General features: G+C 43.7%; 4 protein-coding genes across 4 annotated transcripts; all 4 read left to right on the top strand.

The window, feature by feature from the left end:
- Positions 1-146: 146 nt before the first annotated feature.
- On the top strand, positions 147-5028 carry LOC135497295 (uncharacterized). Its single transcript, XM_064787071.1, has 3 exons — positions 147-302; positions 1509-3559; positions 3735-5028. Exons 2-3 carry the CDS (start codon positions 1510-1512, stop codon positions 3923-3925), a joined length of 2241 nt encoding a protein of 746 aa, XP_064643141.1. The 5' UTR covers positions 147-302; position 1509; the 3' UTR covers positions 3926-5028.
- A 1276-nt stretch (positions 5029-6304) lies between these two features.
- On the top strand, positions 6305-11182 carry LOC135497151 (uncharacterized). The gene is made up of 3 exons (XM_064786888.1): positions 6305-6475; positions 7681-9731; positions 9907-11182. The coding sequence occupies exons 2-3, from the start codon at positions 7682-7684 to the stop codon at positions 10095-10097; spliced, it is 2241 nt and encodes a 746-aa protein (XP_064642958.1). The 5' UTR covers positions 6305-6475; position 7681; the 3' UTR covers positions 10098-11182.
- Positions 11183-12497: 1315 nt separating this feature from the next.
- LOC135497287 (uncharacterized) lies at positions 12498-17194 on the top strand. The gene is made up of 3 exons (XM_064787060.1): positions 12498-12618; positions 13747-15791; positions 15967-17194. The coding sequence occupies exons 2-3, from the start codon at positions 13748-13750 to the stop codon at positions 16155-16157; spliced, it is 2235 nt and encodes a 744-aa protein (XP_064643130.1). The 5' UTR covers positions 12498-12618; position 13747; the 3' UTR covers positions 16158-17194.
- Positions 17195-18521: 1327 nt separating this feature from the next.
- LOC135496841 (uncharacterized) lies at positions 18522-23827 on the top strand. The gene is made up of 3 exons (XM_064786387.1): positions 18522-18711; positions 20270-22350; positions 22531-23827. The coding sequence occupies exons 2-3, from the start codon at positions 20271-20273 to the stop codon at positions 22722-22724; spliced, it is 2274 nt and encodes a 757-aa protein (XP_064642457.1). The 5' UTR covers positions 18522-18711; position 20270; the 3' UTR covers positions 22725-23827.
- Positions 23828-27459: the final 3632 nt, after the last annotated feature.

Raw genomic sequence — 27459 nt, 5'->3', positions numbered from 1 at the left:
TGTGAACAATTATTTTGGCTTTTTGTTTTGAAATGGTTCCTTGAAGAGCATTCATCTGCTGAATAATCGATGTATCACGTGATCGATATTTCAATAAAAAATGTCGAACAACCTTTTGTTGGTGTCAAGATTCAGTCCGTGTCGATTTGTAAACAAGTTACCCGTAGCCGTCGTGTCGCACTTCGATGGAGAGAGAGAGAGCAAGGAGTGACTTTTGGATTAACTTTGGCAGTAATCATTTTACGAGGATTTTTATCGACAAGACGCAATACTAATCGAAAAATCGGGCGACGGAGAATTAAGTATGTATTAAATGTATTTTACGGACGACGGTCGTTTTCGCAAAATCCATTCCTGATTCCTTCTGTTGCTGACCCGATTTGAAAGCTATCAACGAGTGTCACATTAATGAATTCGCGCAGGACTCGAAGACAACTTTGACACGTTAGACCTTCGTATTCCGTACTTTGTCGTTCGCACAAACGGTTACAAAACAAGCCTTACTACATTTTACGAATCGCTTTTTTTTCTCCGAGAAAGAGACCTCGCATTCGCTGGTTTCTAGACTTTTAAAAATAGATGTTGGGATTTTGAAAATCTTTTAAGCCAGCAGACACGGTCTCCAATGAAAGACAAAATCGTTTTATTCGTACGCGATTTCTCTCATGCACATCTCATCGTGGTGGTGATTACTGCTGCAGTTGTAAAAGGCAAGCATCAGGGGTAGCAGCATCTGATGTGATCACCCGCCACCCCTTCTATTTGCCAGATTAACTGCAAATATGACAACCAAAATTAGTGATACTCAAGCGATATCGCGTACATCGAATAATATAATTTTGTTTTATGATCGGACACCGTGGCAGACGTTTTCAGGGAAATGACAGCCACTTTTAGCCAGTTGATACAAAATGTACAGCAGGTTAAAATCGTATACACACCTCGATGGCGTTCTATTCGAAGTCGCATTTGATCCACGCTTTTCGAGGTCTCTTGATAACGTCATATTTAAGGTGACCTAAATTAGATTTATGTACACATGTAGTTTCCGGGGTTCTCAGGCCCAGACTCCTTCATCCAGTAGAAACCAAAGGCAGTTATACAATAAAAGTTGAAAGCTTGAAGCTAGATTTTCGTAAATGGCCAGGTGACAATACGGCTATTGGTGTAAAAGTTTGAAATGCCATGAGAATTAAGCGATTCTATATCGTTTATCTAGTCATTGACGGTCATAGTCTCTATACAGAGTGAGTCAATAAAAATGTTACACTTACAAAATGGTATATATATTTTATTAGTTTGGCATTTACTCTCAAACATGCATATGTATAACTTGAAGAGCAAGCACTCTCGGTTAATTTGACGCCGGCAGAATCATAATCCTTCCATGGTTGACTGCACAGGACAGATTTTATTGACTCATGTGAAATCTCTCTTGCGCCAACTTCAGGGAAACTACAAAATGAATCAGTTAAATGTTTACGGGTCCGGTTCTTCTATACTTTCAGGATGGTGGCGGAAAAGGCCCTGTTGGCTGTCTGCGCAGCCTCTATTATAATGGTGGTTGCAGTACAAGCTGTAGAAAGACCTATGGAGTTTATCCCGCCCTCTGAACCCTGTCGACCAGATATGAAGTCATGCGAATACTGGCTTCACATCGTGGTTGCCTTGACTGCTGTTCACATGAAGAAGATGACCTTTCCCTGGAACGGAAAAATCTATTATCACTCGCCGACGAACAACTACGCCGGTTCAACGCCAGTCAACACATCGGACGTCATTGTTGCAGACGGCTACCCCGAGTCACGGATGTTGTATCTCGTAAATGGAACCTTGCCTGGACCAACATTGACCGTTTACAAAGGTCAAAACATTACAGTGCATATCAAGAATCATATGACAGAACCCGCGACATCAATCCATTTTCACGGCATCGTGCAGCAGGGGACACCATACGCCGATGGCGTTAGCTTCGTCACGCAATGCCCGATCTACCCTGGTCAAACGTTCGCTCACAACTTCAATATCACGCAGCCTGGCGGAACCTATTGGTATCATGCCCACGCGGGTAACCAGCGCACAATGGGGATATATGGTGCTTTTATAATTAAAAACAAGCCGGTCCCAAACAAACCTGAACCAGAGGAACACGTGATTCAGCTTCAGGACTACAACCACGATTGGAGCTCTGAGATGAACTTCTTCAAGGTTGCATATGGAATGTTCAAGGGGACAACAAAGATCAATGGCACAGCAAGCCACGATGGAGGAATGTTTAGCAATTTCAATATCCAATCTGGCCTCATCAACGGTCTTGGAAGATGGTATAATACGTCCACCACCCACAATGGTGCGCCCTTGACCAAGTTCAAGGTCAAGAAAGGGAGCAACTACAGATTACGCGTGATCAATGCAGGAGCACTGTACCCGTTTAGATTCTCTGTTGATGAACACGAACTGACCGCTGTAGCTACAGATGGCTCCGATGTGGAACCCATCCCGGTTGAATCCTTCATCATCAATCCTGGCGAGAGGTACGACGTCATGTTAGAGGCAAACAAAACCGTAAAGAACTACATGATCCGCGCACAGACCTTGGATGTTGGCTTGAATCACATTGCAGAAGCCGTTCTGAACTACCAGGGTGTTGATTCGCATGATGAACCAACCACATCACGGCGGGCTTGTACTCCGGCAAAACCTTGCAAAGTTCTGAATTGTCCATTCACATATTATCCCAAAGAGAACAACACCGAGTCCAACATCGAGTGCATCAGCGTTGATCAACTCCGTGGAAAGGAAGGCGATGCTCCAAAGGCCGGTAACTCGAGCTACAAGCAGTTTTTCCTCAATTTTGCTTTTCCTGGAATAGGGTGGACCCCAGCATCTGTGAACGGCCGGACCTTTCATCATCCTCAGGTTAATCCACTCGGACAGATGGACGAGATGCATTGGGGGTGTGACCCAGAGAAATGTGGCGAAGACAAGGTATGTGCCTGCACCTACCACTTGGATATCAACTACGGCGACACGGTGCAGATGGTCTTCCTGAACATGGGTCAAGGAAAGGGATTCGGCCACCCGGTGCATTTGCACGGACACAGCTTTTACGTGGTCAAACAAGGTTTTGCGCAGTACAATAGCACAACTGGGAAGTTCATTGGAGACAACTTGGATATCAATTGCCGTGGCAACAGAAATAGGACAGAGACGTTCTGTAACGCCGCCACCTGGTCTGATAGCGCGTGGGACGGGGACAACATCCCTGGTTTGAACCTGAAGAAACCCCCTCTCAAGGACACCATCATCGTTCCAACCAGCAGCTATGTGATCATCCGCTTCAAGGCTGACAACCCCGGCGTATGGATCCTGCATTGTCACATCGAAATGCACAACATTGACGGCATGGCGATGATGGTGAGAGAAGGCAAAGACAGAATCCCGAAACCTCCGAAAGGCTTTCCGACGTGTAGGAACTTCGACTACGATGGGAGCTATGCACTTCAAGAATCGAAACCTACCGATAAACCAAGAACGAAAGGCGAAGAGTTTAACTACCGTAAGTAATTTCCTTTTCAGGTGGCACGTACAGTCAACCCTGCAATACAGAATATTAAATCGAACGACTCTTTTGAGTATGCATTACAGCACGTATAGATAAATCCATACTACTTACACGGCGTAATACCCCCTCGGAAGTTTGCTTTTAAATTATGACTGTTTTCTTTGTACAGGTGATGCATTCTGGGCCGTTGCTGGAATTCTCATTCTCCTGGTGGCTACTAATGTTGTAATCGTAGTCTGGTGTTGCTGCTGTCTGAAGCGAGAGCCTGAGCCACCTAGATCGAGAAACAGTGCTAAGTACCACGACAATGGCGGTTTGACTGGTGATGATAGGAAAGCAGCAACTGATGTGAAGTTTTGATCTTGGTTAGGCTACTTTTACGTAAATCTCATTGTTACTTGATCTAGGCGTTTTTTAGCGATTATCAGATTAGGATTAGCGTGTTAGGATTAGTATTAAGGGGTAAGGGTAAGGGATATTAAGGGTAAGGTATGTTAGGGATATGATAAGGGGTTAAACTGAAATGGGGTCTCGCGTAAGATCCAGACGCGAGAGTGTGGTAAAGGAAGTTAATTACGGAACTCGCGATATCATGTAGACACATTTAGATGAAAAGTACACGAACTATGGCTGTCAAACTGCTCCTGAACAAGATTTATTCTAATTCACTCTAATTCACAGCAACAGCAAACGCTGTTAAAGCATTACATCACTCCCCGTACGACTGGAAAACTGTTGAGTGTAGAGAATTTGCCTTGTGGGCAAAATTTGGGCCCCATTCCTTTTTGCGTGGCACATCTTTGTGAGAAGATCATAACCTGCAACTCTGTATGTATGTTTCTGATGAGTGAATAGTAAGGGAACCTGATCGACAGAGAGCTTGCACATAGCCATATCTTTATGTAAAGGGTATGTTCAGATTTGAATTCCTGAGGGTTGTTATTGGACGGGTCTCGAGAGTAAGCCCCCCCCCCCCTCTCAGTGTGTAGTAGGGGACATGTTCTATCAAAGTCGATGTACGGCTGAAATGCTAGTGTTGCTTTTGACGTTCAGATTTTAAAACTTCTCAAAGTGCGAACAGGACATCCCCTGGCGCTGCTTTTCACATGTCACAGGTTTTTTTAATTTTCATGTGCATTCCTACCTCAACTGGTTGGAATTCTAGAGGCCACTCTGAATTGCATATGTTAGTGGCTCGTTATAAAGCGCTACTAAATGCACTGCCTCACTCAAAGGTCTAAGATTCACCAATCAAATGCATGGCACTAAAACAGATGCACCCTATGAAATCTGCCAAGGTCTGTGATTTACTTAGATTGAGCTGATGTAAAAACAAGGTTGGTTGGGAAGTAAAACGAATGGATATAAACACATCCTCAAACATATTTTATACTGTATATTTCACCAGTTTTGTTGATTTTGATATCTTATATTTACAATACATGTAGCAATTTCTAAAATAAATTTATGCTTTTTACAATCGTGCTTTCTTCAATCTGCTTCAACAGTGTCTGTAGAATAAGGCACTGCATACACTTTATGACGCAATTTCATTCTCCGGAGAAGAGACGATGGATTCTTTGGGGATTAACTTCTTCACTCGCCTGACGAACTCAACTGTGACGCACTTCCGATACCCTCCGTGGGGCTCGAAACCGATCGCAGGTCGCTGCCTTCTTCTTCGGTAACCAGTATCCCTTTCTTACATTGGCCATTACTGACAGCAGTTCAAAACGAGTTTCGTTTTGATAATAATTATGACACAGAAAGCAAATCATGCATGCATATATATTTCAATTCCAATATGACATCTCTGCTCTTTGTGAATGGCTAAAGCTGTACTTTATCTACCTCGCCAAACGAAGCAGAATTCTTCACTTGTTCGGCAAGCATGAAACCAAGTCGGGCATGCTGAACTGGTTTGTTTTCCAGTGCTCGTCGAGCGGATCTCCAAAAAGTACTACAATTTTCTTGGTGTGTGGCTATTTGGTGTATAAAGCTAGATGTGTTGATACCGGGACCTTGCAGCAGTTGGCAATAGCGGCCCAATGCGCTTCTGTGATGTATCAGATTTGGATCGCGCTTTTTGCGTCTGTTATTTTCCGCACTGAGGGTCAAGGTTTCAGCTTCATCGTCACCCTGACGATAGTGCAAATATTTTTGACCTGTGAGTTCGGAAGCTGGGTTGAGGAACCGGAGAGTGAGAGGAAGACACGTGTAGATTAGACTATCGCCAGCGACTGGACAGTTATGAAATGACTACATTAAATCACCCCTCATATATTTTATGATGGCCCATGGTAGCATGGATTTGACAAACCAAATACCGCTTTATTAATTACTACCAAATCGAAACAAAGGCCAAGATGGGGCATGATGTCATTAACATTGAGCTAGTTGGCGTGGCCAATCTATTGTCTATATAAATCAAACAAAATCGCGCTGAATGACCGTACTGTGCGAACATCTGCTTGAATTAATATACAGAGCCGGTCTAAGGTCGGTGAAATATGAGTAACTTGATGTTCAATACATATGTGTGCAAAATGTTTACTTGGAGGACTAAAAAACACAACCGACCATACAAATACTCCCAGACAACCCATCCTGTGAACAATTATTTTGGCTTTTTGTTTTGAAATGGTTCCTTGAAGAGCATTCATCTGCTGAATAATCGATGTATCACGTGATCGATATTTCAATAAAAAATTTCGAACAACCTTTTGTTGGTGTCAAGATTCAGTCCGTGTCGATTTGTAAACAAGTTACCCGTAGCCGTCGTGTCGCACTTCGATGGAGAGAGAGAGAGCAAGGAGTGACTTTTGGATTAACTTTGGCAGTAATCATTTTACGAGGATTTTTATCGACAAGACGCAATACTAATCGAAAAATCGGGCGACGGAGAATTAAGTATGTATTAAATGTATTTTACGGACGACGGTCGTTTTCGCAAAATCCATTCCTGATTCCTTCTGTTGCTGACCCGATTTGAAAGCTATTAACGAGTGTCACATTAATGAATTCGCGCAGGACTCGAAGACAACTTTGACACGTTAGACCTTCGTATTCCGTACTTTGTCGTTCGCACAAACGGTTACAAAACAAGCCTAACTACATTTTACGAATCGTTTTTTTTCTCCGAGAAAGAGACCTCGTATTCGCTGGTTTCTAGACTTTTAAAAATAGATGTTGGGATTTTGAAAATCTTTTAAGCCAGCAGACACGGTCTCCAATGAAAGACAAAATCGTTTTATTCGTACGCGATTTCTCTCATGCACATCTCATCGTGGTGGTGATTACTGCTGCAGTTGTAAAAGGCAAGCATCAGGGGTAGCAGCATCTTATGTGATCATCCGCCACCCCTTCTATTTGCCAGATTAACTGCAAATATGACAACCAAAATTAGTGATACTCAAGCGATATCGCGTACATCGAATAATATAATTTTGTTTTATGATCGGACACCGTGGCAGACGTTTTCAGGGAAATGACAGCCACTTTTAGCCAGTGTATACAAAATGTACAGCAGGTTAAAATCGTATACACACCTCGATGGCGTTCTATTCGAAGTCGCATTTGATCCACGCTTTTCGAGGTCTCTTGATAACGTCATATTTAAGGTGACCTAAATTAGATTTTTGTACACATGTAGTTTCCGGGGTTTTCAGGCCCAGACTCCTTCATCCAGTAGAAACCAAAGGCAGTTATACAATAAAAGTTGAAAGCTTGAAGCTAGATTTTCGTAAATGGCCAGGTGACAATACGGCTATTGGTGTAAAAGTTTGAAATGCCATGAGAATTAAGCGATTCTATATCGTTTATCTAGTCATTGACGGTCATAGTCTCTATACAGAGTGAGTCAATAAAAATGTTACACTTACAAAATGGTATATATATTTTATTAGTTTGGCATTTACTCTCAAACATGCATATGTATAACTTGAAGAGCAAGCACTTTCGGTTAATTTGACGCCGGCAGAATCATAATCCTTCCATGGTTGACTGCACAGGACAGATTTTATTGACTCATGTGAAATCTCTCTTGCGCCAACTTCAGGGAAACTACAAAATGAATCAGTTAAATGTTTACGGGTCCGGTTCTTCTATACTTTCAGGATGGTGGCGGAAAAGGCCCTGTTGGCTGTCTGCGCAGCCTCTATAATAATGGTGGTTGCAGTACAAGCTGTAGAAAGACCTATGGAGTTTATCCCGCCCTCTGAACCCTGTCGACCAGATATGAAGTCATGCGAATACTGGCTTCACATCGTGGTTGCCTTGACTGCTGTTCACATGAAGAAGATGACCTTTCCCTGGAACGGAAAAATCTATTACCACTCGCCGACGAACAACTACGCCGGTTCAACGCCAGTCAACACATCGGACGTCATTGTTGCAGACGGCTACCCCGAGTCACGGATGTTGTATCTCGTAAATGGAACCTTGCCTGGACCAACATTGACCGTTTACAAAGGTCAAAACATTACAGTGCATATCAAGAATCATATGACAGAACCCGCGACATCAATCCATTTTCACGGCATCGTGCAGCAGGGGACACCATACGCCGATGGCGTTAGCTTCGTCACGCAATGCCCGATCTACCCTGAACAAACGTTCGCTCACAACTTCAATATCACGCAGCCTGGCGGAACCTATTGGTATCATGCCCACGCGGGTAACCAGCGCACAATGGGGATATATGGTGCTTTTATAATTAAAAACAAGCCGGTCCCAAACAAACCTGAACCAGAGGAACACGTGATTCAGCTTCAGGACTACAACCACGATTGGAGCTCTGAGATGAACTTCTTCAAGGTCGCATATGGAATGTTCAAGGGGACAACAAAGATCAATGGCACAGCAAGCCACGATGGAGGAATGTTTAGCAATTTCAATATCCAATCTGGCCTCATCAACGGTCTTGGAAGATGGTATAATACGTCCACCACCCACAATGGTGCGCCCTTGACCAAGTTCAAGGTCAAGAAAGGGAGCAACTACAGATTACGCGTGATCAATGCAGGAGCACTGTACCCGTTTAGATTCTCTGTTGATGAACACGAACTGACCGCTGTAGCTACAGATGGCTCCGATGTGGAACCCATCCCGGTTGAATCCTTCATCATCAATCCTGGCGAGAGGTACGACGTCATGTTAGAGGCAAACAAAACCGTAAAGAACTACATGATCCGCGCACAGACCTTGGATGTTGGCTTGAATCACATTGCAGAAGCCGTTCTGAACTACCAGGGTGTTGATTCGCATGATGAACCAACCACATCACGGCGGGCTTGTACTCCGGCAAAACCTTGCAAAGTTCTGAATTGTCCATTCACATATTATCCCAAAGAGAACAACACCGAGTCCAACATCGAGTGCATCAGCGTTGATCAACTCCGTGGAAAGGAAGGCGATGCTCCAAAGGCCGGTAACTCGAGCTACAAGCAGTTTTTCCTCAATTTTGCTTTTCCTGGAATAGGGTGGACCCCAGCATCTGTGAACGGCCGGACCTTTCATCATCCTCAGGTTAATCCACTCGGACAGATGGACGAGATGCATTGGGGGTGTGACCCAGAGAAATGTGGCGAAGACAAGGTATGTGCCTGCACCTACCACTTGGATATCAACTACGGCGACACGGTGCAGATGGTCTTCCTGAACATGGGTCAAGGAAAGGGATTCGGCCATCCGGTGCATTTGCACGGACACAGCTTTTACGTGGTCAAACAAGGTTTTGCGCAGTACAATAGCACAACTGGGAAGTTCATTGGAGACAACTTGGATATCAATTGCCGTGGCAACAGAAATAGGACAGAGACGTTCTGTAACGCCGCCACCTGGTCTGATAGCGCGTGGGACGGGGACAACATCCCTGGTTTGAACCTGAAGAAACCCCCTCTCAAGGACACCATCATCGTTCCAACCAGCAGCTATGTGATCATCCGCTTCAAGGCTGACAACCCCGGCGTATGGATCCTGCATTGTCACATCGAAATGCACAACAATGACGGTATGGCGATGATGGTGAGAGAAGGCAAAGACAGAATCCCGAAACCTCCGAAAGGCTTTCCGACGTGTAGGAACTTCGACTACGATGGGAGCTATGCACTTCAAGAATCGAAACCTACCGATAAACCCAGAACGAAAGGCGAAGAGTTTAACTACCGTAAGTGATTTCCTTTTCAGGTGGCACGTACAGTCAACCCTGCAATACAGAATATTAAATCGAACGACTCTTTTGAGTATGCATTACAGCACGTATAGATAAATCCATACTACTTACACGGCGTAATACCCCCTCGGAAGTTTGCTTTTAAATTATGACTGTTTTCTTTGTACAGGTGATGCATTCTGGGCCGTTGCTGGAATTCTCATTCTCCTGGTGGCTACTAATGTTGTAATCGTAGTCTGGTGTTGCTGCTGTCTGAAGCGAGAGCCTGAGCCACCTATATCGAGAAACAGTGCTAAGTTCCACGACAATGGCGGTTTGACTGGTGATGATAGGAAAGCAGCAACTGATGTGAAGTTTTGATCTTGGTTAGGCTACTTTTACGTAAATCTCATTGTTACTTGATCTAGGCGTTTTTTAGCGATTATCAGATTAGGATTAGCGTGTTAGGATTAGTATTAAGGGGTAAGGGTAAGGGATGTTAGGGATATGATAAGGGGTTAAACTGAAATGGGGTCTCGCGTAAGATCCAGACGCGAGAGTGTGGTAAAGGAAGTTAATTACGGAACTCGCGATATCATGTAGACACATTTAGATGAAAAGTACACGAACTATGGCTGTCAAACTGCTCCTGAACAAGATTTATTCTAATTCACTCTAATTCACAGCAACAGCAAACGCTGTTAAAGCATTACATCACTCCCCGTACGACTGGAAAACTGTTGAGTGTAGAGAATTTGCCTTGTGGGCAAAATTTGGGCCCCATTCCTTTTTGCGTGGCACATCTTTGTGAGAAGATCATAACCTGCAACTCTGTATGTATGTTTCTGATGAGTGAATAGTAAGGGAACCTGATCGACAGAGAGCTTGCACATAGCCATATCTTTATGTAAAGGGTATGTTCAGATTTGAATTCCTGAGGGTTGTTATTGGACGGGTCTCGAGAGTAAGCCCCCCCCCCTCTCAGTGTGTAGTAGGGGACATGTTCTATCAAAGTCGATGTACGGCTGAAATGCTAGTGTTGCTTTTGACGTTCAGATTTTAAAACTTCTCAAAGTGCGAACAGGACATCCCCTGGCGCTGCTTTTCACATGTCACAGGTTTTTTTAATTTTCATGTGCATTCCTACCTCAACTGGTTGGAATTCTAGAGGCCACTCTGAATTGCATATGTTAGTGGCTCGTTATAAAGCGCTACTAAATGCACTGCCTCACTCAAAGGTCTAAGATTCACCAATCAAATGCATGGCACTAAAACAGATGCACCCTATGAAATCTGCCAAGGTCTGTGATTTACTTAGATTGAGCTGATGTAAAAACAAGGTTGGTTGGGAAGTAAAACGAATGGATATAAACACATCCTCAAACATATTTTATACTGTATATTTCACCAGTTTTGTTGATTTTGATATCTTATATTTACAATACATGTAGCAATTTCTAAAATAAATTTATGCTTTTTACAATCGTGCTTTCTTCAATCTGCTTCAACAGTGTCTGTAGAATAAGGCACTGCATACACTTTATGACGCAATTTCATTCTCCGGAGAAGAGACGATGGATTCTTTGGGGATTAACTTCTTCACTCGCCTGACGAACTCAACTGTGACGCACTTCCGATACCCTCCGTGGGGCTCGAAACCGATCGCAGGTCGCTGCCTTCTTCTTCGGTAACCAGTATCCCTTTCTTACATTGGCCATTACTGACAGCAGTTCAAAACGAGTTTCGTTTTGATAATAATTATGACACAGAAAGCAAATCATGCATGCATATATATTTCAATTCCAATATGACATCTCTGCTCTTGGTGAATGGCTAAAGCTGTACTTTATCTACCTCGCCAGACGAAGCAGAATTCTTCACTTGTTCGGCAAGCATGAAACCAAGTCGGGCATGCTGAACTGGTTTGTTTTCCAGTGCTCGTCGAGCGGATCTCCAAAAAGTACTACAATTTTCTTGGTGTGTGGCTATTTGGTGTATAAAGCTAGATGTGTTGATACCGGGACCTTGCAGCAGTTGGCAATAGCGGCCCAATGCGCTTCTGTGATGTATCAGATTTGGATCGCGCTTTTTGCGTCTGTTATTTTCCGCACTGAGGGTCAAGGTTTCAGCTTCATCGTCACCCTGACGATAGTGCAAATATTTTGACCTGTGAGTTCGGAAGCTGGGTTGAGGAACCGGAGAGTGAGAGGAAGACACGTGTAGATTAGACTATCGCCAGCGACTGGACAGTTATGAAATGACTACATTAAATCACCCCTCATATATTTTATGATGGCCCACGGTAGCATGGATTTGACAAACCAAAGACCGCTTTATTAATTACTACCAAATCGAAACAAAGGCCAAGATGGGGCATGATGTCATTAACATTGAGCTAGTTGGCGTGGCCAATCTATTGTCTATATAAATCAAACAAAATCGCGCTGAATGACCGTACTGTGCGAACATCTGCTTGAATTAATATACAGAGCCGGTCTAAGGTCGGTGAAATAAGAGTAATTTGATGTTCAATACATATGTGTGCCAAATGTTTACTTGGAGGACTAAAAAACACAACCGACCATACAAATACTCCCAGACAACCCATCCTGTGAACAATTATTTTGGCTTTTTGTTTTGAAATGGTTCCTTGAAGAGCATTCATCTGCTGACTAATCGATGTATCACGTGTTCGATATTTCAATAAAACTTTTCGAACAACCTTTTGTTGGTATCAAGATTTAGTCCGTGTCGATTTGTAAACAAGTTACCCGTAGCCGTCGTGTCGCATTTCGATGGAGAGAGATAGCAAGGAGTGACTTTTGGATTAACTTTGGCAGTAACGAGGATTTTTATCGACAAGACACAATACTAATCGAAAAATCGGGCGACGGAGAATTAAGTATGTATTAAATGTATTTTACGGACGACGGTCGTTTTCACAAAATCCATTCCTGATTCCTTCTGTTGCTGACCCGATTTGAAAGCTATTAACGAGTGTCACATTAATGAATTCGCGCAGGACTCGAAGACAACTTTGACACGTTAGACCTTCGTATTCCGTACTTTGTCGTTCGCACAAACGGTTACAAAACAAGCCTAACTACATTTTACGAATCGTTTTTTTTTCTCCGAGAAAGAGACCTCGCATTCGCTGGTTTCTAGACTTTTAAAAATAGATGTTGGGATTTCGAAAATCTTTTAAGCCAGCAGACACGGTCTCCAATGAAAGACAAAATCGTTTTATTCGTACGCGATTTCTCTCATGCACATCTCATCGTGGTGGTGATTACTGCTGCAGTTGTAAAAGGCAAGCATCAGGGGTAGCAGCATCTGATGTGATCATCCGCCACCCCTTCCATTTGCCAGATTAACTGCGAATATGACAACCAAAATTAGTGATACTCAAGCGATATCGCGTACATCGAATAATATAATTTTGTTTTATGATCGGACACCGTGGCAGACGTTTTCAGGGAAATGACAGCCACTTTTAGCCAGTGTATACAAAATGTACAGCAGGTTAAAATCGTATACACACCTCGATGGCGTTCTATTCGAAGTCGCATTTGATCCACGCTTTTCGAGGTCTCTTGATAACGTCATATTTAAGGTGACCTAAATTAGATTTATGTACACATGTAGTTTCCGGGGTTCTCAGGCCCAGACTCCTTCATCCAGTAGAAACAAAGGCAGTTATACAATAAAAGTTGAAAGCTTGAAGCTAGATTTTCGTAAATGGCCAGGTGACAATACGGCTATTGGTGTAAAAGTTTGAAATGCCATGAGAATTAAACGATTCTATAGCGTTTATCTAGTCATTGACGGTCATAGTCTCTATACAGAGTGGGTCAATTGAAGAGCAAGCGCTCTCGGTTAAGTTGACGCCGGCAGAATCATAATCCTTCCATGGTTGATTGCACAGGACAGATTTTATTGACTCATGTGAAATCTCTCTTGCGCCAACTTCAGGGAAACTACAAAATGAATCAGTTAAATGTTTACGGGTCCGGTTCTTCTATACTTTCAGGATGGTGGCGGAAAAGGCCCTGTTGGCTGTCTGCGCAGCCTCTATTATAATGGTGGTTGCAGTACAAGCTGTAGAAAGACCTATGGAGTTTATCCCGCCCTCTGAACCCTGTCGACCAGATATGAAGTCATGCGAATACTGGCTTCACATCGTGGTTGCCTTGACTGCTGTTCACATGAAGAAGATGACCTTTCCCTGGAACGGAAAAATCTATTATCACTCGCCGACGAACAACTACGCCGGTTCAACGCCAGTCAACACATCGGACGTCATTGTTGCAGACGGCTACCCCGAGTCACGGATGTTGTATCTCGTAAATGGAACCTTGCCTGGACCAACATTGACCGTTTACAAAGGTCAAAACATTACAGTGCATATCAAGAATCATATGACAGAACCCGCGACATCAATCCATTTTCACGGCATCGTGCAGCAGGGGACACCATACGCCGATGGCGTTAGCTTCGTCACGCAATGCCCGATCTACCCTGGTCAAACGTTCGCTCACAACTTCAATATCACGCAGCCTGGCGGAACCTATTGGTATCATGCCCACGCGGGTAACCAGCGCACAATGGGGATATATGGTGCTTTTATAATTAAAAACAAGCCGGTCCCAAACAAACCTGAACCAGAGGAACACGTGATTCAGCTTCAGGACTACAACCACGATTGGAGCTCTGAGATGAACTTCTTCAAGGTTGCATATGGAATGTTCAAGGGGACAACAAAGATCAATGGCACAGCAAGCCACGATGGAGGAATGTTTAGCAATTTCAATATCCAATCTGGCCTCATCAACGGTCTTGGAAGATGGTATAATACGTCCACCACCCACAATGGTGCGCCCTTGACCAAGTTCAAGGTCAAGAAAGGGAGCAACTACAGATTACGCGTGATCAATGCAGGAGCACTGTACCCGTTTAGATTCTCTGTTGATGAACACGAACTGACCGCTGTAGCTACAGATGGCTCCGATGTGGAACCCATCCCGGTTGAATCCTTCATCATCAATCCTGGCGAGAGGTACGACGTCATGTTAGAGGCAAACAAAACCGTAAAGAACTACATGATCCGCGCACAGACCTTGGATGTTGGCTTGAATCACATTGCAGAAGCCGTTCTGAACTACCAGGGTGTTGATTCGCATGATGAACCAACCACATCACGGCGGGCTTGTACTCCGGCAAAACCTTGCAAAGTTCTGAATTGTCCATTCACATATTATCCCAAAGAGAACAACACCGAGTCCAACATCGAGTGCATCAGCGTTGATCAACTCCGTGGAAAGGAAGGCGATGCTCCAAAGGCCGGTAACTCGAGCTACAAGCAGTTTTTCCTCAATTTTGCTTTTCCTGGAATAGGGTGGACCCCAGCATCTGTGAACGGCCGGACCTTTCATCATCCTCAGGTTAATCCACTCGGACAGATGGACGAGATGCATTGGGGGTGTGACCCAGAGAAATGTGGCGAAGACAAGGTATGTGCCTGCACCTACCACTTGGATATCAACTACGGCGACACGGTGCAGATGGTCTTCCTGAACATGGGTCAAGGAAAGGGATTCGGCCATCCGGTGCATTTGCACGGACACAGCTTTTACGTGGTCAAACAAGGTTTTGCGCAGTACAATAGCACAACTGGGAAGTTCATTGGAGACAACTTGGATATCAATTGCCGTGGCAACAGAAATAGGACAGAGACGTTCTGTAACGCCGCCACCTGGTCTGATAGCGCGTGGGACGGGGACAACATCCCTGGTTTGAACCTGAAGAAACCCCCTATCAAGGACACCATCATCGTTCCAACCAGCAGCTATGTGATCATCCGCTTCAAGGCTGACAACCCCGGCGTATGGATCCTGCATTGTCACATCGAAATGCACAACAATGACGGTATGGCGATGATGGTGAGAGAAGGCAAAGACAGAATCCCGAAACCTCCGAAAGGCTTTCCGACGTGTAGGAACTTCGACTACGATGGGAGCTATGCACTTCAAGAATCTACCGATAAACCCAGAACGAAAGGCGAAGAGTTTAACTCCCGTAAGTGATTTCCTTTTCAGGTGGCACGTACAGTCAACCCTGCAATACAGAATATTAAATCGAACGACTCTTTTGAGTATGCATTACAGCACGTATAGATAAATCCATACTACTTACACGGCGTAATACCCCCTCGGAAGTTTGCTTTTAAATTATGACTGTTTTCTTTGTACAGGTGATGCATTCTGGGCCGTTGCTGGAATTCTCATTCTCCTGGTGGCTACTAATGTTGTAATCGTAGTCTGGTGTTGCTGCTGTCTGAAGCGAGAGCCTGAGCCACCTAGATCGAGAAACAGTGCTGAGTACCACGACAATGGCGGTTTGACTGGTGATGATAGGAAAGCAGCAACTGATGTGAAGTTTTGATCTTGGTTAGGCTACTTTTACGTAAATCTCATTGTTACTTGATCTAGGCGTTTTTTAGCGATTATCAGATTAGAATTAGCGTGTTAGGATTAGTATTAAGGGGTAAGGGTAAGGGATATTAAGGGTAAGGGATGTTAGGGATATGATAAGGGGTTAAACTGAAATGGGGTCTCGCGTAAGATCCAGACGCGAGAGTGTGGTAAAGGAAGTTAATTACGGAACTCGCGATATCATGTAGACACATTTAGATGAAAAGTACACGAACTATGGCTGTCAAACTGCTCCTGAACAAGATTTATTCTAATTCACTCTAATTCACAGCAACAGCAAACGCTGTTAAAGCATTACATCACTCCCCGTACGACTGGAAAACTGTTGAGTGTAGAGAATTTGCCTTGTGGGCAAAATTTGGGCCCCATTCCTTTTTGCGTGGCACATCTTTGTGAGAAGATCATAACCTGCAACTCTGTATGTATGTTTCTGATGAGTGAATAGTAAGGGAACCTGATCGACAGAGAGCTTGCACATAGCCATATCTTTATGTAAAGGGTATGTTCAGATTTGAATTCCTGAGGGTTGTTATTGGACGGGTCTCGAGAGTAAGCCCCCCCCCCTCTCAGTGTGTAGTAGGGGACATGTTCTATCAAAGTCGATGTACGGCTGAAATGCTAGTGTTGCTTTTGACGTTCAGATTTTAAAACTTCTCAAAGTGCGAACGGGACATCCCCTGGCGCTGCTTCTCGCATGTCACAGGTTTTTTTTATTTTCATGTGCATTCCTACCTCAACTGGTTGGAATTCTAGAGGCCACTCTGAATTGCATATGTTAGTGGCTCGTTATAAAGCGCTACTAAATGCACTGCCTCACTCAAAGGTCTAAGATTCACCAATCAAATGCATGGCACTAAAACAGATGCACCCTATGAAATCTGCCAAGGTCTGTGATTTACTTAGATTGAGCTGATGTAAAAACAAGGTTGGTTGGGAAGTAAAACGAATGGATATAAACACATCCTCAAACATATTTTATACTGTATATTTCACCAGTTTTGTTGAGTTTGATATCTTATATTTACAATACATGTAGCAATTTCTAAAATAAATTTATGCTTTTTACAATCGTGCTTTCTTCAATCTGCTTCAACAGTGTCTGTAGAATAAGGCACTGCATACACTTTATGACGCAATTTCATTCTCCGGAGAAGAGACGATGGATTCTTTGGGGATTAACTTCTTCACTCGCCTGACAAACTCAACTGTGACGCACTTCCGATACCCTCCGTGGGGCTCGAAACCGATCGCAGGTCGCTGCCTTCTTCTTCGGTAACCAGTATCCCTTTCTTACATTGGGCATTACTGACAGCAGTTCAAAACGAGTTTCGTTTTGATAATAATTATGACACAGAAAGCAAATCATGCATTCATATATATTTCAATTCCAATATGACATCTCTGCTCTTGGTGAATGGCTAAAGCTGTACTTTATCTACCTCGCCAGACGAAGCAGAATTCTTAACTTGTTCGGCAAGCATGAAACCAAGTCGGGCATGCTGAACTGGTTTGTTTTCCAGTGCTCGTCGACCGGATCTCCAAAAAGTACTACAATTTTCTTGGTGTGTGGCTATTTGGTGTATAAAGCTAGATGTGTTGATACCGGGACCTTGCAGCAGTTGGCAATAGCGGCCCAATGCGCTTCTGTGATGTATCAGATTTGGATCGCGCTTTTTGCGTCTGTTATTTTCCGCACTGAGGGTCAAGGTTTCAGCTTCATCGTCACCCTGACGATAGTGCAAATATTTTTGACCTGTGAGTTCGGAAGCTGGGTTGAGGAACCGGAGAGTGAGAGAAAGACACGTGCAGATTAGACTATCGCCAGCGACTGGACAGTTATGAAATGACTACATTAAATCACCCCTCATATATTTTATGATGGCCCACGGTAGCATGGATTTGACAAACCAAATACCGTTTTATTAATTACTACCAAATCGAAACAAAGGCCAAGATGGGGCATGATGTCATTAACATTGAGCTAGTTGGCGTGGCCAATCTATTGTCTATATAAATCAAACAAAATCGCGCTGAATGACCGTACTGTGCGAACATCTGCTTGAATTAATATACAGAGCCGGTCTGAGGTCGGTGAAATAAGAGTAACTTGATGTTCAATACACTGTGTGCCAAATGTTTACTTGGAGGACTAAAAAACACAACCGACCATACAAATACTCCCAGACAACCTATCCTGTGAACAATTATTTTGGCTTTCTGTTTTTGAAATGGTTTCTTGAAGAGCATTCATCTGCTGAATAATCGATAATCGAATATCGCGTGTTCCATATTTCAATAAAAATTTTCGAACAACCTTTTGTTGGTGTCAAGATTCAGTCCGTGTCGATTTGTAAACAAGTTACCCGTAGCCGTCGTGTCACACTTCGATGGAGAGAGAGATAGCAAGGAGTGACTTTTGGATTAACTTTGGCAGTAATCATTTTACGAGGATTTTTATCAACAAGACGCAATACTAATCGAAAAATCGGGCGACGGAGAATTAAGTATGTATTAAATGTATTTTACGGACGACGGTCGTTTTCGCAAAATCCATTCCTGATTCCTTCTGTTGCTGACCCGATTTGAAAGCTATCAACGAGTGTCACATTAATGAATTCGCGCAGGACTCGAAGACAACTTTGACACGTTAGACCTTCGTATTCCGTACTTTGTCGTTCGCACAAACGGTTACAAAACAAGCCTAACTACATTTTACGAATCGTTTTTTTTTCTCCGAGAAAGAGACCTCGCATTCGCTGGTTTCTAGACTTTTAAAAATAGATGTTGGGATTTTGAAAATCTTTTAAGCCAGCAGACACGGTCTCCAATGAAAGACAAAATCGTTTTATTCGTACGCGATTTCTCTCATGCACATCTCATCGTGGTGGTGATTACTGCTGCAGTTGTAAAAGGCAAGCATCAGGGGTAGCAGCATCTGATGTGATCATCCGCCACCCCTTCCATTTGCCAGATTAACTGCGAATATGACAACCAAATTAGTGATACTCAAGCGATATCGCGTACATCGATTATAATTTTGTTTTATGATCGGACACCGTGGCAGACGTTTTCAGGGAAATGACAGCCACTTTTAGCCAGTTGATACAAAATGTACAGCAGGTTAAAATCGTATACACACCTCGATGGCGTTCTATTCGAAGTCGCATTTGATCCACGCTTTTCGAGGTCTCTTGATAACGTCACATTTGAGGTGACCTAAATTAGATTTTTGTACACATGTAGTTTCCGGGGTTCTCAGGCCCAGACTCCTTCATCCAGTAGAAACCAAAGGCAGTTATGGTAGAACGTGTAACCTAAATTAGGCATAGGGCTACCAAAGTTGCGTTCACTTTATTTCAGGACGGCTACACCAATATAAACGTCTTAACAGACGTGTTCAAGTTATCATTTAGAAATATCTAACAGCAAACCCATGTCGACAGAACAGGAATTATTCGCTGTTGAATCTGCCTTAGTTTTCAAATTTGTTGTGGTCGTCTGCTAGCGCAGGACTGTGCCTTGCTGACACTGTGATCTCCACACGGATTATAGGCCTACATAGACATGATATCAAGCCATGTACTCCTTCGTTGCTATGTGTATGTGGCAGACACAGTTCAAGATAATATATTGACATGTTAACACAGTGCAGGAGTACCCGTTACCATTCTCTGGGAAATCTTTAGAATTGTAAAGCTGTGGCCCAACCAGGACACGCATAAAATCATGAATACAATAAAAGTTGAAAGCTTGAAGCTAGATTTTCGTAAATGGCCAGGTGACAATACGGCTATTGGTGTAAAAGTTTGAAATGCCATGAGAATTAAACGATTCTATAGCGTTTATCTAGTCATTGACGGTCATAGTCTCTATACAGAGTGGGTCAATTGAAGAGCAAGCGCTCTCGGTTAAGTTGACGCCAGCAGAATCATAATCCTTCCATGGTTGACTGCACAGGACAGATTTTATTGACTCATGTGAAATCTCTCTTGCGCCAACTTCAGGGAAACTACAAAATGAATCAATTAAATGTTTACGGGTCTGGTTCTTCTATACTTTCAGGATGGTGGCGGAAAAGGCCCTGTTGGCTGTCTGCGCAGCCGCTATAATAATGGCGGTTGCAGTACAAGCTGTAGAAAGACCTATGGAGTTTATCCCGCCCTCTGAACCCTGTCGACCAGATATGAAGTCATGCGAATACTGGCTTCACATCGTGGTGGCCTTGACTGCTGTTCACATGAAGAAGATGACCGTTCCCTCGAACGGAAAAATCTATTACCACTCGCCGACGAACAACTACACCGGTTCAACGCCAGTCAACACATCGGACGTCATTGTTGCAGACGGCTACCCCGAGTCACGGATGTTGTATCTCGTAAATGGAACCTTGCCTGGACCAACATTGACCGTTTACAAAGGTCAAAACATAACAGTGCATGTCAAGAATCATATGACAGAAACCGCGACATCAATCCATTTTCACGGCATCATGCAGCAGGGGACACCATACGCCGATGGCGTTAGCTTCGTCACGCAATGCCCGATCTACCCTGGTCAAACGTTCGCTCACAACTTCAATATCACGCAGCCTGGCGGAACCTATTGGTACCATGCCCACGCGGGTAACCAGCGCACAATGGGGATATATGGTGCTTTTATAATTAAAAACAAGCCGGTCCCAAACAAACCTGAACCAGAGGAACACGTGATTCAGCTTCAGGACTACAACCACGATTGGAGCTCTGAGATGAACTTCTTCAAGATGACATATGGACTGTTTGATGGGACAACAGAGATCAATGCAACAGCAAGCCATGATGGAGGAATGTTCAGCAAGTTACGTTTCCAATCTGGCCTCATCAACGGTCTTGGAAGATGGTATGATACGCCCACCACCCACAATGGTGCGCCATTGACCAAGTTCAAGGTCAAGAAAGGGAGCAACTACAGATTACGTGTGATCAATGCAGGAGCACTGTACCCGTTTAGATTCTCTGTTGATGGACACGAACTGATCGCTGTAGCTACAGATGGCTTCGATGTTGAACCCATCCCGGTTGAATCCTTCATCATCAATCCTGGCGAGAGGTACGACGTCATGTTAGAGGCAAACCAAGCCGTAAAGAACTACATGATCCGCGCACAGACCTTGGAAGTTGGCGTGAATCACATTGCAGAAGCCGTTCTGAACTACCAGGGTGTTGATTCGCATGATGAACCAACCACATCACGGCGGGCTTGTACTCCGGCAAAACCTTGCAAAGTTCTGAATTGTCCATTCACATATTATCCAAAAGGGTCCAACACCGAGTGCATCAGCGTTGATCAACTCCGTGGAAAGGAAGGCGATGCCCCAAAGGCCGGTAGCTCGAGCTACAAGCAGTTTTTCCTCAACTTTGCTTTTCCTGGAATAGGGTGGACTCCAGGATCTGTGAACGGCCGGGCCTTTCATCATCCTCAGGTCAATCCACTCGGACAGATGAACGAGATGCATTGGGGGTGTGATCCAGAGAAATGTGGCGTAGAAAAGGTCTGTGTCTGCGCCTACCACTTGGATATCAACTACGGCGACACGGTGCAGATGGTCTTCCTGAACATGGGTCAAGGAAATGGATGGGGCCATCCGGTGCATTTGCACGGACACAGCTTTTACGTGGTCAAACAAGGTTTTGCGCAGTACAATAGCACAACTGGGAAGATCGTTGGAGACAACTTGGATATCAATTGCCACGGCAACAAAGATAGGACAAAGTCGTTCTGTAACGCCGCCACCTGGTCTGACAGTACGTGGGTCGGGGACAACATCCCTGGTTTGAACCTGAAGAAACCCCCTCTCAAGGACACCATCATCGTTCCAACCAGCAGCTATGTGATCATCCGCTTCAAGGCTGACAACCCCGGCGTATGGATCCTGCATTGTCACATCGAAATGCACAACAATGACGGTATGGCGATGATGGTGAGAGAAGGCAAAGACAGAATCCCGAAACCTCCGAAAGGCTTTCCGACGTGTAGGAACTTCGACTACGATGGGAGCTATGCACTTCAAGAATCGAAACCTACCGATGAACCCAGAACGACAGTAAAACCTGGTGGCCAAGGCGGAGAAAAGGAGAAACCAAAAGGCGAAGAGTTTAACTACCGTAAGTGATTTCCTTTTCAGGTGGCACGTAAAGTCAACCCTGCAATACAGAATATTAAATCGAACGACTCTTTTAAGTATGCATTACAGCACGTATAGATAAATCCATACTTGATTACTTACATGGTGTAATTCCCCCTCGGAAGTTTGCTTTTAAATTATGATTGTTTTCTTTGTACAGGTGATGCATTCTGGGCCGTCGCTGGAACACTCATTGGCCTGGCGGCTGCTCTCTTTGTCGTAGGCGTAGTCTGGTGTTGCTGCTGTCGGAAGCGAGAGCCTGAGCCACCTAGATCGAGAAACAGTGCTAAGTACCACGACAATGGCGGTTTGACTGGTGATGATGGGAAAGCAGCAACTGATGTGAAGTTTTGATCTTGGTCAGGCTACTTTTACGTAAATCTCATTGTTACTTGATCTAGGCGTTTTTTAGCGATTATAAGGTTAAGATTAGCGTGTTAGGATTAGTATTAGGGGGTAAGGGTAAGGAATATTAAGGGTTAGGGATGTTAGGGATATGATAAGGGGTTAAACTGAAATGGGGTCTCGCGTAAGATCCAGACGCGAGAGTGTGGTAAAGGAAGTTAATTACGGAACTCGCGATATCATGTAGACACATTTAGATGAAAAGTACACGAACTATGGCTGTCAAACTGCTCCTGAACAAGATTTATTCTAATTCACTCTAATTCACAGCAACCGCAAACGCTGTCAAAGCATTACATCACTCCCCGTACGACTGGAAAACTGTTGAGTGTAGAGAATTTGCCTTGTGGGCAAAATTTGGGCCCCATTCCTTTTTGCGTGGCACATCTTTGTGAGAAGATCATAACCTGCAACTCTGTATGTATGTTTCTGATAAGTGAATAGTAAGGGAACCTGATCGACAGAGAGCTTGCACATAGCCATATCTTTATGTAAAGGGTATGTTCAGATTTGAATTCCTGAGGTTTGTTATTGGACGGGTCTCGAGAGTAAGCCCCCATCTCTCAGTGTGTAGTAGGGGACATCTTCTATCGAAGTCGATGTACGGCTGAAATGCTAGGAAGTGTTGCTTTCGGCGTTCAGATTTTTTAAACTTCTCAAATTGCGAACGGGACATCCCTTTGCGCTCATTCTCATATGTCTCAGGTATTTTTTATTTTCATGTGCATTCCTACCTCAACTGGGCCACCCTGAATTGCATACGTTAGTGGCTCGTTATAAAGCGCTACTAAATGCACTGCCTCACTCAAAGGTCTAAGATTCACCAATCAAATGCATGGCACTAAAACAGATGCACCCTATGAAATCTGCCAAGGTCTGTGATTTATTTAGATTGAGCTGATGTAAAAACAAGGTTGGTTGGAAAGTAAAATCTCAAACATATTTTATACTGTATATTTCACCAGTTTTGTTGATTTTGATTTGTTGATTTTGATATCTTATATTTACATGTACATGTAGCACTTTCTAAAATAAATTTATGCTTTTTACAATCGTGCTTTCTTCAATCTGCTTCAACAGTGTCTGTTGAATAAGGCACTGTATACACTTTATGACGTAATTTCATTCTCCGGAGAAGAGACGATGGATTCTTTGGGGATTGACTTCTTCACTCGCCTGACGAACTCAACTGTGACGCACTTCCGATACCCTCCGTGGGGCTCGAAACCGACCGCAGGTCGCTGCCTTCTTCTTCATATTCTGCTTTCAACCTGCCACAACTATAACTTCAGTCCTGTGGCGGAGATGAAGCGGCTTATCATTTTTAGGTCATGCTGTGTTACCCACAGTTTTCCACGACTTGGTGTCTGCGGCCAGACTAATTTCTGTCGTAATTCCTGGTGCAGGGGGCAGTCATGTAAGATGTAGTCTGGGCCAAGGAGTTCAAAACATAACGCCAGCGTTAGTGACAAAACGTGTTTTGAACAACCCGGCCCAGCTGTCTGGCATTGACATTTTGTTGTATCGCTTACTCCTATTCGTTTTAGGCGCCAACGTAGGCCACAGTGGCCTGTTCTGCGATGGTAGATGGTTGTGGCATCTTTTCCGTCGCTGCCGATTCGTAAAGCTGGCACCTGTGATGACCACCGCAAACGAGTGATTCTGTTAAACGCGATCATGATCCCAGGTGGAAGCCGCGATTTAATGCATGCTCGTTCGAGGAGCGCTGTGGCAAATCATGATTTTCTTCATCATAATTAGCCGATGGTGCCTGGGACTATCAATTTGTGCCTGAAAAGTTCCTCAAACAAGTTACTCATCTTTACGCGATTATTTACTTCTAAGACCAATTTGTTTAGGAAGACCAATTTGTTTAGGCTTTCTGAAACAAAAGAGGAACTCCTTACAAACTTCTAATGCGTCCTGTCTATACTTTCTCCCTCCACCTATGCAGTAAAGATAGAAATTAATCGCGTAATTATACAACCAAACATTGTAAACAAAGTTGATTTGGACAAGGTAACGAAGATTCCAATAGGCGTCTTGAGCTTTGTAGATATCCCCAATCCCTGGTAGGTCCGTCAGAGTGACGTACAATCGAAACGGAAATGACGTCACAACATATGCGCAGCTGACGAAAATGAGCATGAGCATTTGGTGGCTTTCTTCGGTCCTCTTCTGCTGACCTTGACCTTTGGATTTACTCAGTTTTGTACGTTCCGCAGAAGCTTTCCTGACCGTCTTGATGATGATTACGTTGCATCCGAGAATGATAACAAAAGGAAGGAGAGTCCCAAAAAGCATTTGCGATAACGACGCGACTAGTTCTACTGCGAGATGGCCTGGCACAGGGATGATATTCGGTTTTTCGGCGGCTGAAAATAAATACAAATCTGCTGTTGTCGCATTTCACGAGTTTCATCTAGTGAATGCTTGAATTAGGGAATGTTGAGACAGCAGATTATTTTGAGAGAAGTTTTTGAAATTTTATGTCACATCGGATCATGTAGGTATAAAAATCAACGGTCAATTAATGATGCCAAACTCAACTACGGGGGCGCTGAAGTAGCTTTTTTCATTTTGGCTGACACTGAGAGCAACCTGTGTCGACAATTTTGCGGGGAGTCTATAAGACGCGTATTTTCTAGAATGGCTGACAGGAGTGGCAGTCTGTCAAAAGCTAATGACCGTATTGTCCCTCTGGTAGAGGTTGTTGTACTGAAACTTCTTAATCAGTATTACTGCTACATTGTACCTTCTCAATTACTTGGTTTTGCAAAAGAAGTTCACATGGTCGCATCATCTACTAAAGTACGAATTACCTATCATTGGGTTCTTGACAATGAACGGAACATGGATATTGTAAAGAATGACCAGAACCGTTGTTATGACAGTTATCTTCACAGCTCTTGAGGTGGTACATAGTCTTGGGGCAGACATGGGGAACCTCACCGTAATCAAACGATCAATGCTCATCTCCATGAGGAAAAGTCCCGAGGACATCGCACTCACAAATGTCAGATACCAATGACATCTGAAAGAAATAACTGAGAATTCTTAAACACTTTGCTTGCACTGTAACAATGTTTACAGCGTATAATGCACTGTGCCCCGTTTTGGCGGCAGCGGTTAAAGTTAGGCAATTATATATAACCGCCTGCATGTAGATTGATGTGAAATACGGAGACAGTCAAAAAGAGGCCTAAATTACGACTCGGTGCAGTTTGAGGTGGTTTAGAATAGGAATTGATTGAATTGGTTGTCGAACCAACACTCCTAGAGGTGGCGCTGTCATTTTGTCAAACATCTCTTACAAAACATTTGTAATTTCGACCGTCGCGTGCACCTTAATCTACCATGAAATCATGCATATACTCACACAATGAACACATCTCTGGCGAAGATATATTTCTCCTCTAGGTCCATATTCTTTATCGGAAATCCTATGGCAATCTCCAAAAGCTCTGACGTATCCGCCACGGCCATTGCCTTCATGTAGATACACATTGATAGGCCCCTGTTGTGCTTCCTATTGGCCACGAATATTGATAGAATATTTCCGGGAACACCAATCATAACTGGGATAATCCACAAATATTTCGACCCTATTCCATACAGCGTAGCAAGCAACTGTAGTCTTTGTGATACAGAAGTTTCATAATCAGAAGACGGAAGGAATTTATTTGCTTTTAAATCACTCTCCATTGCGTCGTATTTTGAAAGCCGATCTGATCATTAAGGAGGTTGAAGACGAGTTGCATTTTTGATCACAATGTTCCAAATATTATTTCAGGCGTCAAGATCTCGAAATGAATTTCCAAACTTTGGCTATTGTCACCGCCTGGATTGCCCCCTTGCTCATTGCCGTGGAGCTCTTGTTTTAGAGTTGATCATAGGCACCACGACTGGCTTTTAGAGAAAGAAACACGTTAGAATTGAGCTCAAAAGAAATACTTTTTGGCGCCAATGACGTCACGAATGGCGGATATTGACTAAAGTTCGAGTGGATTCGCTTCGATTATCGAACCGAAGTTGCTAGTGGCATTTTAAAGCATTTTATGAGGGCATTACTAAGACCGACGGACCATCCATGGGACGGACAATCCACCTCATGTCGTCGGGATTCACTGCACGACTCGAAGAAGTGCCACCATGTAATGTCTTAAGTCAATTTCCTACTAGGCAGAAACTGTAGCTTTGCTAATCAAGCGTTTGCACTGACTACGATTGATCGATGACCCTCGCGGAATGATTGTCCATGGCCATGTACCACACACAACTATTTTGGGTGATATGAATAAAGACTAGCAAATGCTTTTATCTAAAACTCCATGTACATTTACACTAGGCCTTTCAGTACAAAATTGAAGTAAAAGCATTTGCTAGTCTTTATTCATATCACCCAATATCTTGATAGCTTGTCCAAATTATTTACAGGGACAGGTTTAGAGATCGTGTATGTGCTCCGAGCATGTGTTGTGGAATGGTCTCCCCCAGAATTTGAAAAACTGCCCCAACACTGAGATTTGCAGATGTCGTCTTAAAACAGGGTAACTCCGGAATCACTTTCATTACACCGTTTATCAATCAGTTCCTTTACACGGTGTCCTATCTAAGACAACATTATTGTATTCGTGCGCGATATCGCTCATGCCCAAATAATCTGGCAAATGGAAGGGGTGGC

The sequence above is a fragment of the Lineus longissimus genome, chromosome 12, assembly GCF_910592395.1.
Source record: "Lineus longissimus chromosome 12, tnLinLong1.2, whole genome shotgun sequence".
Classification (NCBI taxonomy): domain Eukaryota; kingdom Metazoa; phylum Nemertea; class Pilidiophora; order Heteronemertea; family Lineidae; genus Lineus; species Lineus longissimus.
Note: the sequence above shows the minus strand (reverse complement) of the source record. Positions and strands in the feature narration are given on the sequence as shown.

Bases quoted from the DNA above. Each gene is read 5' to 3' on its own strand.
- LOC135497295 (XM_064787071.1), top strand. From the start codon at position 1,510: ATGGTGGCGGAAAAGGCCCTGTTGGCTGTCTGCGCAGCCTCTATTATA. The intron at 3,560-3,734 runs GTAAGTAATTTC...TTCTTTGTACAG, and splicing joins AGGCGAAGAGTTTAACTACC to GTGATGCATTCTGGGCCGTT.
- LOC135497151 (XM_064786888.1), top strand. From the start codon at position 7,682: ATGGTGGCGGAAAAGGCCCTGTTGGCTGTCTGCGCAGCCTCTATAATA. The intron at 9,732-9,906 runs GTAAGTGATTTC...TTCTTTGTACAG, and splicing joins AGGCGAAGAGTTTAACTACC to GTGATGCATTCTGGGCCGTT.
- LOC135497287 (XM_064787060.1), top strand. From the start codon at position 13,748: ATGGTGGCGGAAAAGGCCCTGTTGGCTGTCTGCGCAGCCTCTATTATA. The intron at 15,792-15,966 runs GTAAGTGATTTC...TTCTTTGTACAG, and splicing joins AGGCGAAGAGTTTAACTCCC to GTGATGCATTCTGGGCCGTT.
- LOC135496841 (XM_064786387.1), top strand. From the start codon at position 20,271: ATGGTGGCGGAAAAGGCCCTGTTGGCTGTCTGCGCAGCCGCTATAATA. The intron at 22,351-22,530 runs GTAAGTGATTTC...TTCTTTGTACAG, and splicing joins AGGCGAAGAGTTTAACTACC to GTGATGCATTCTGGGCCGTC.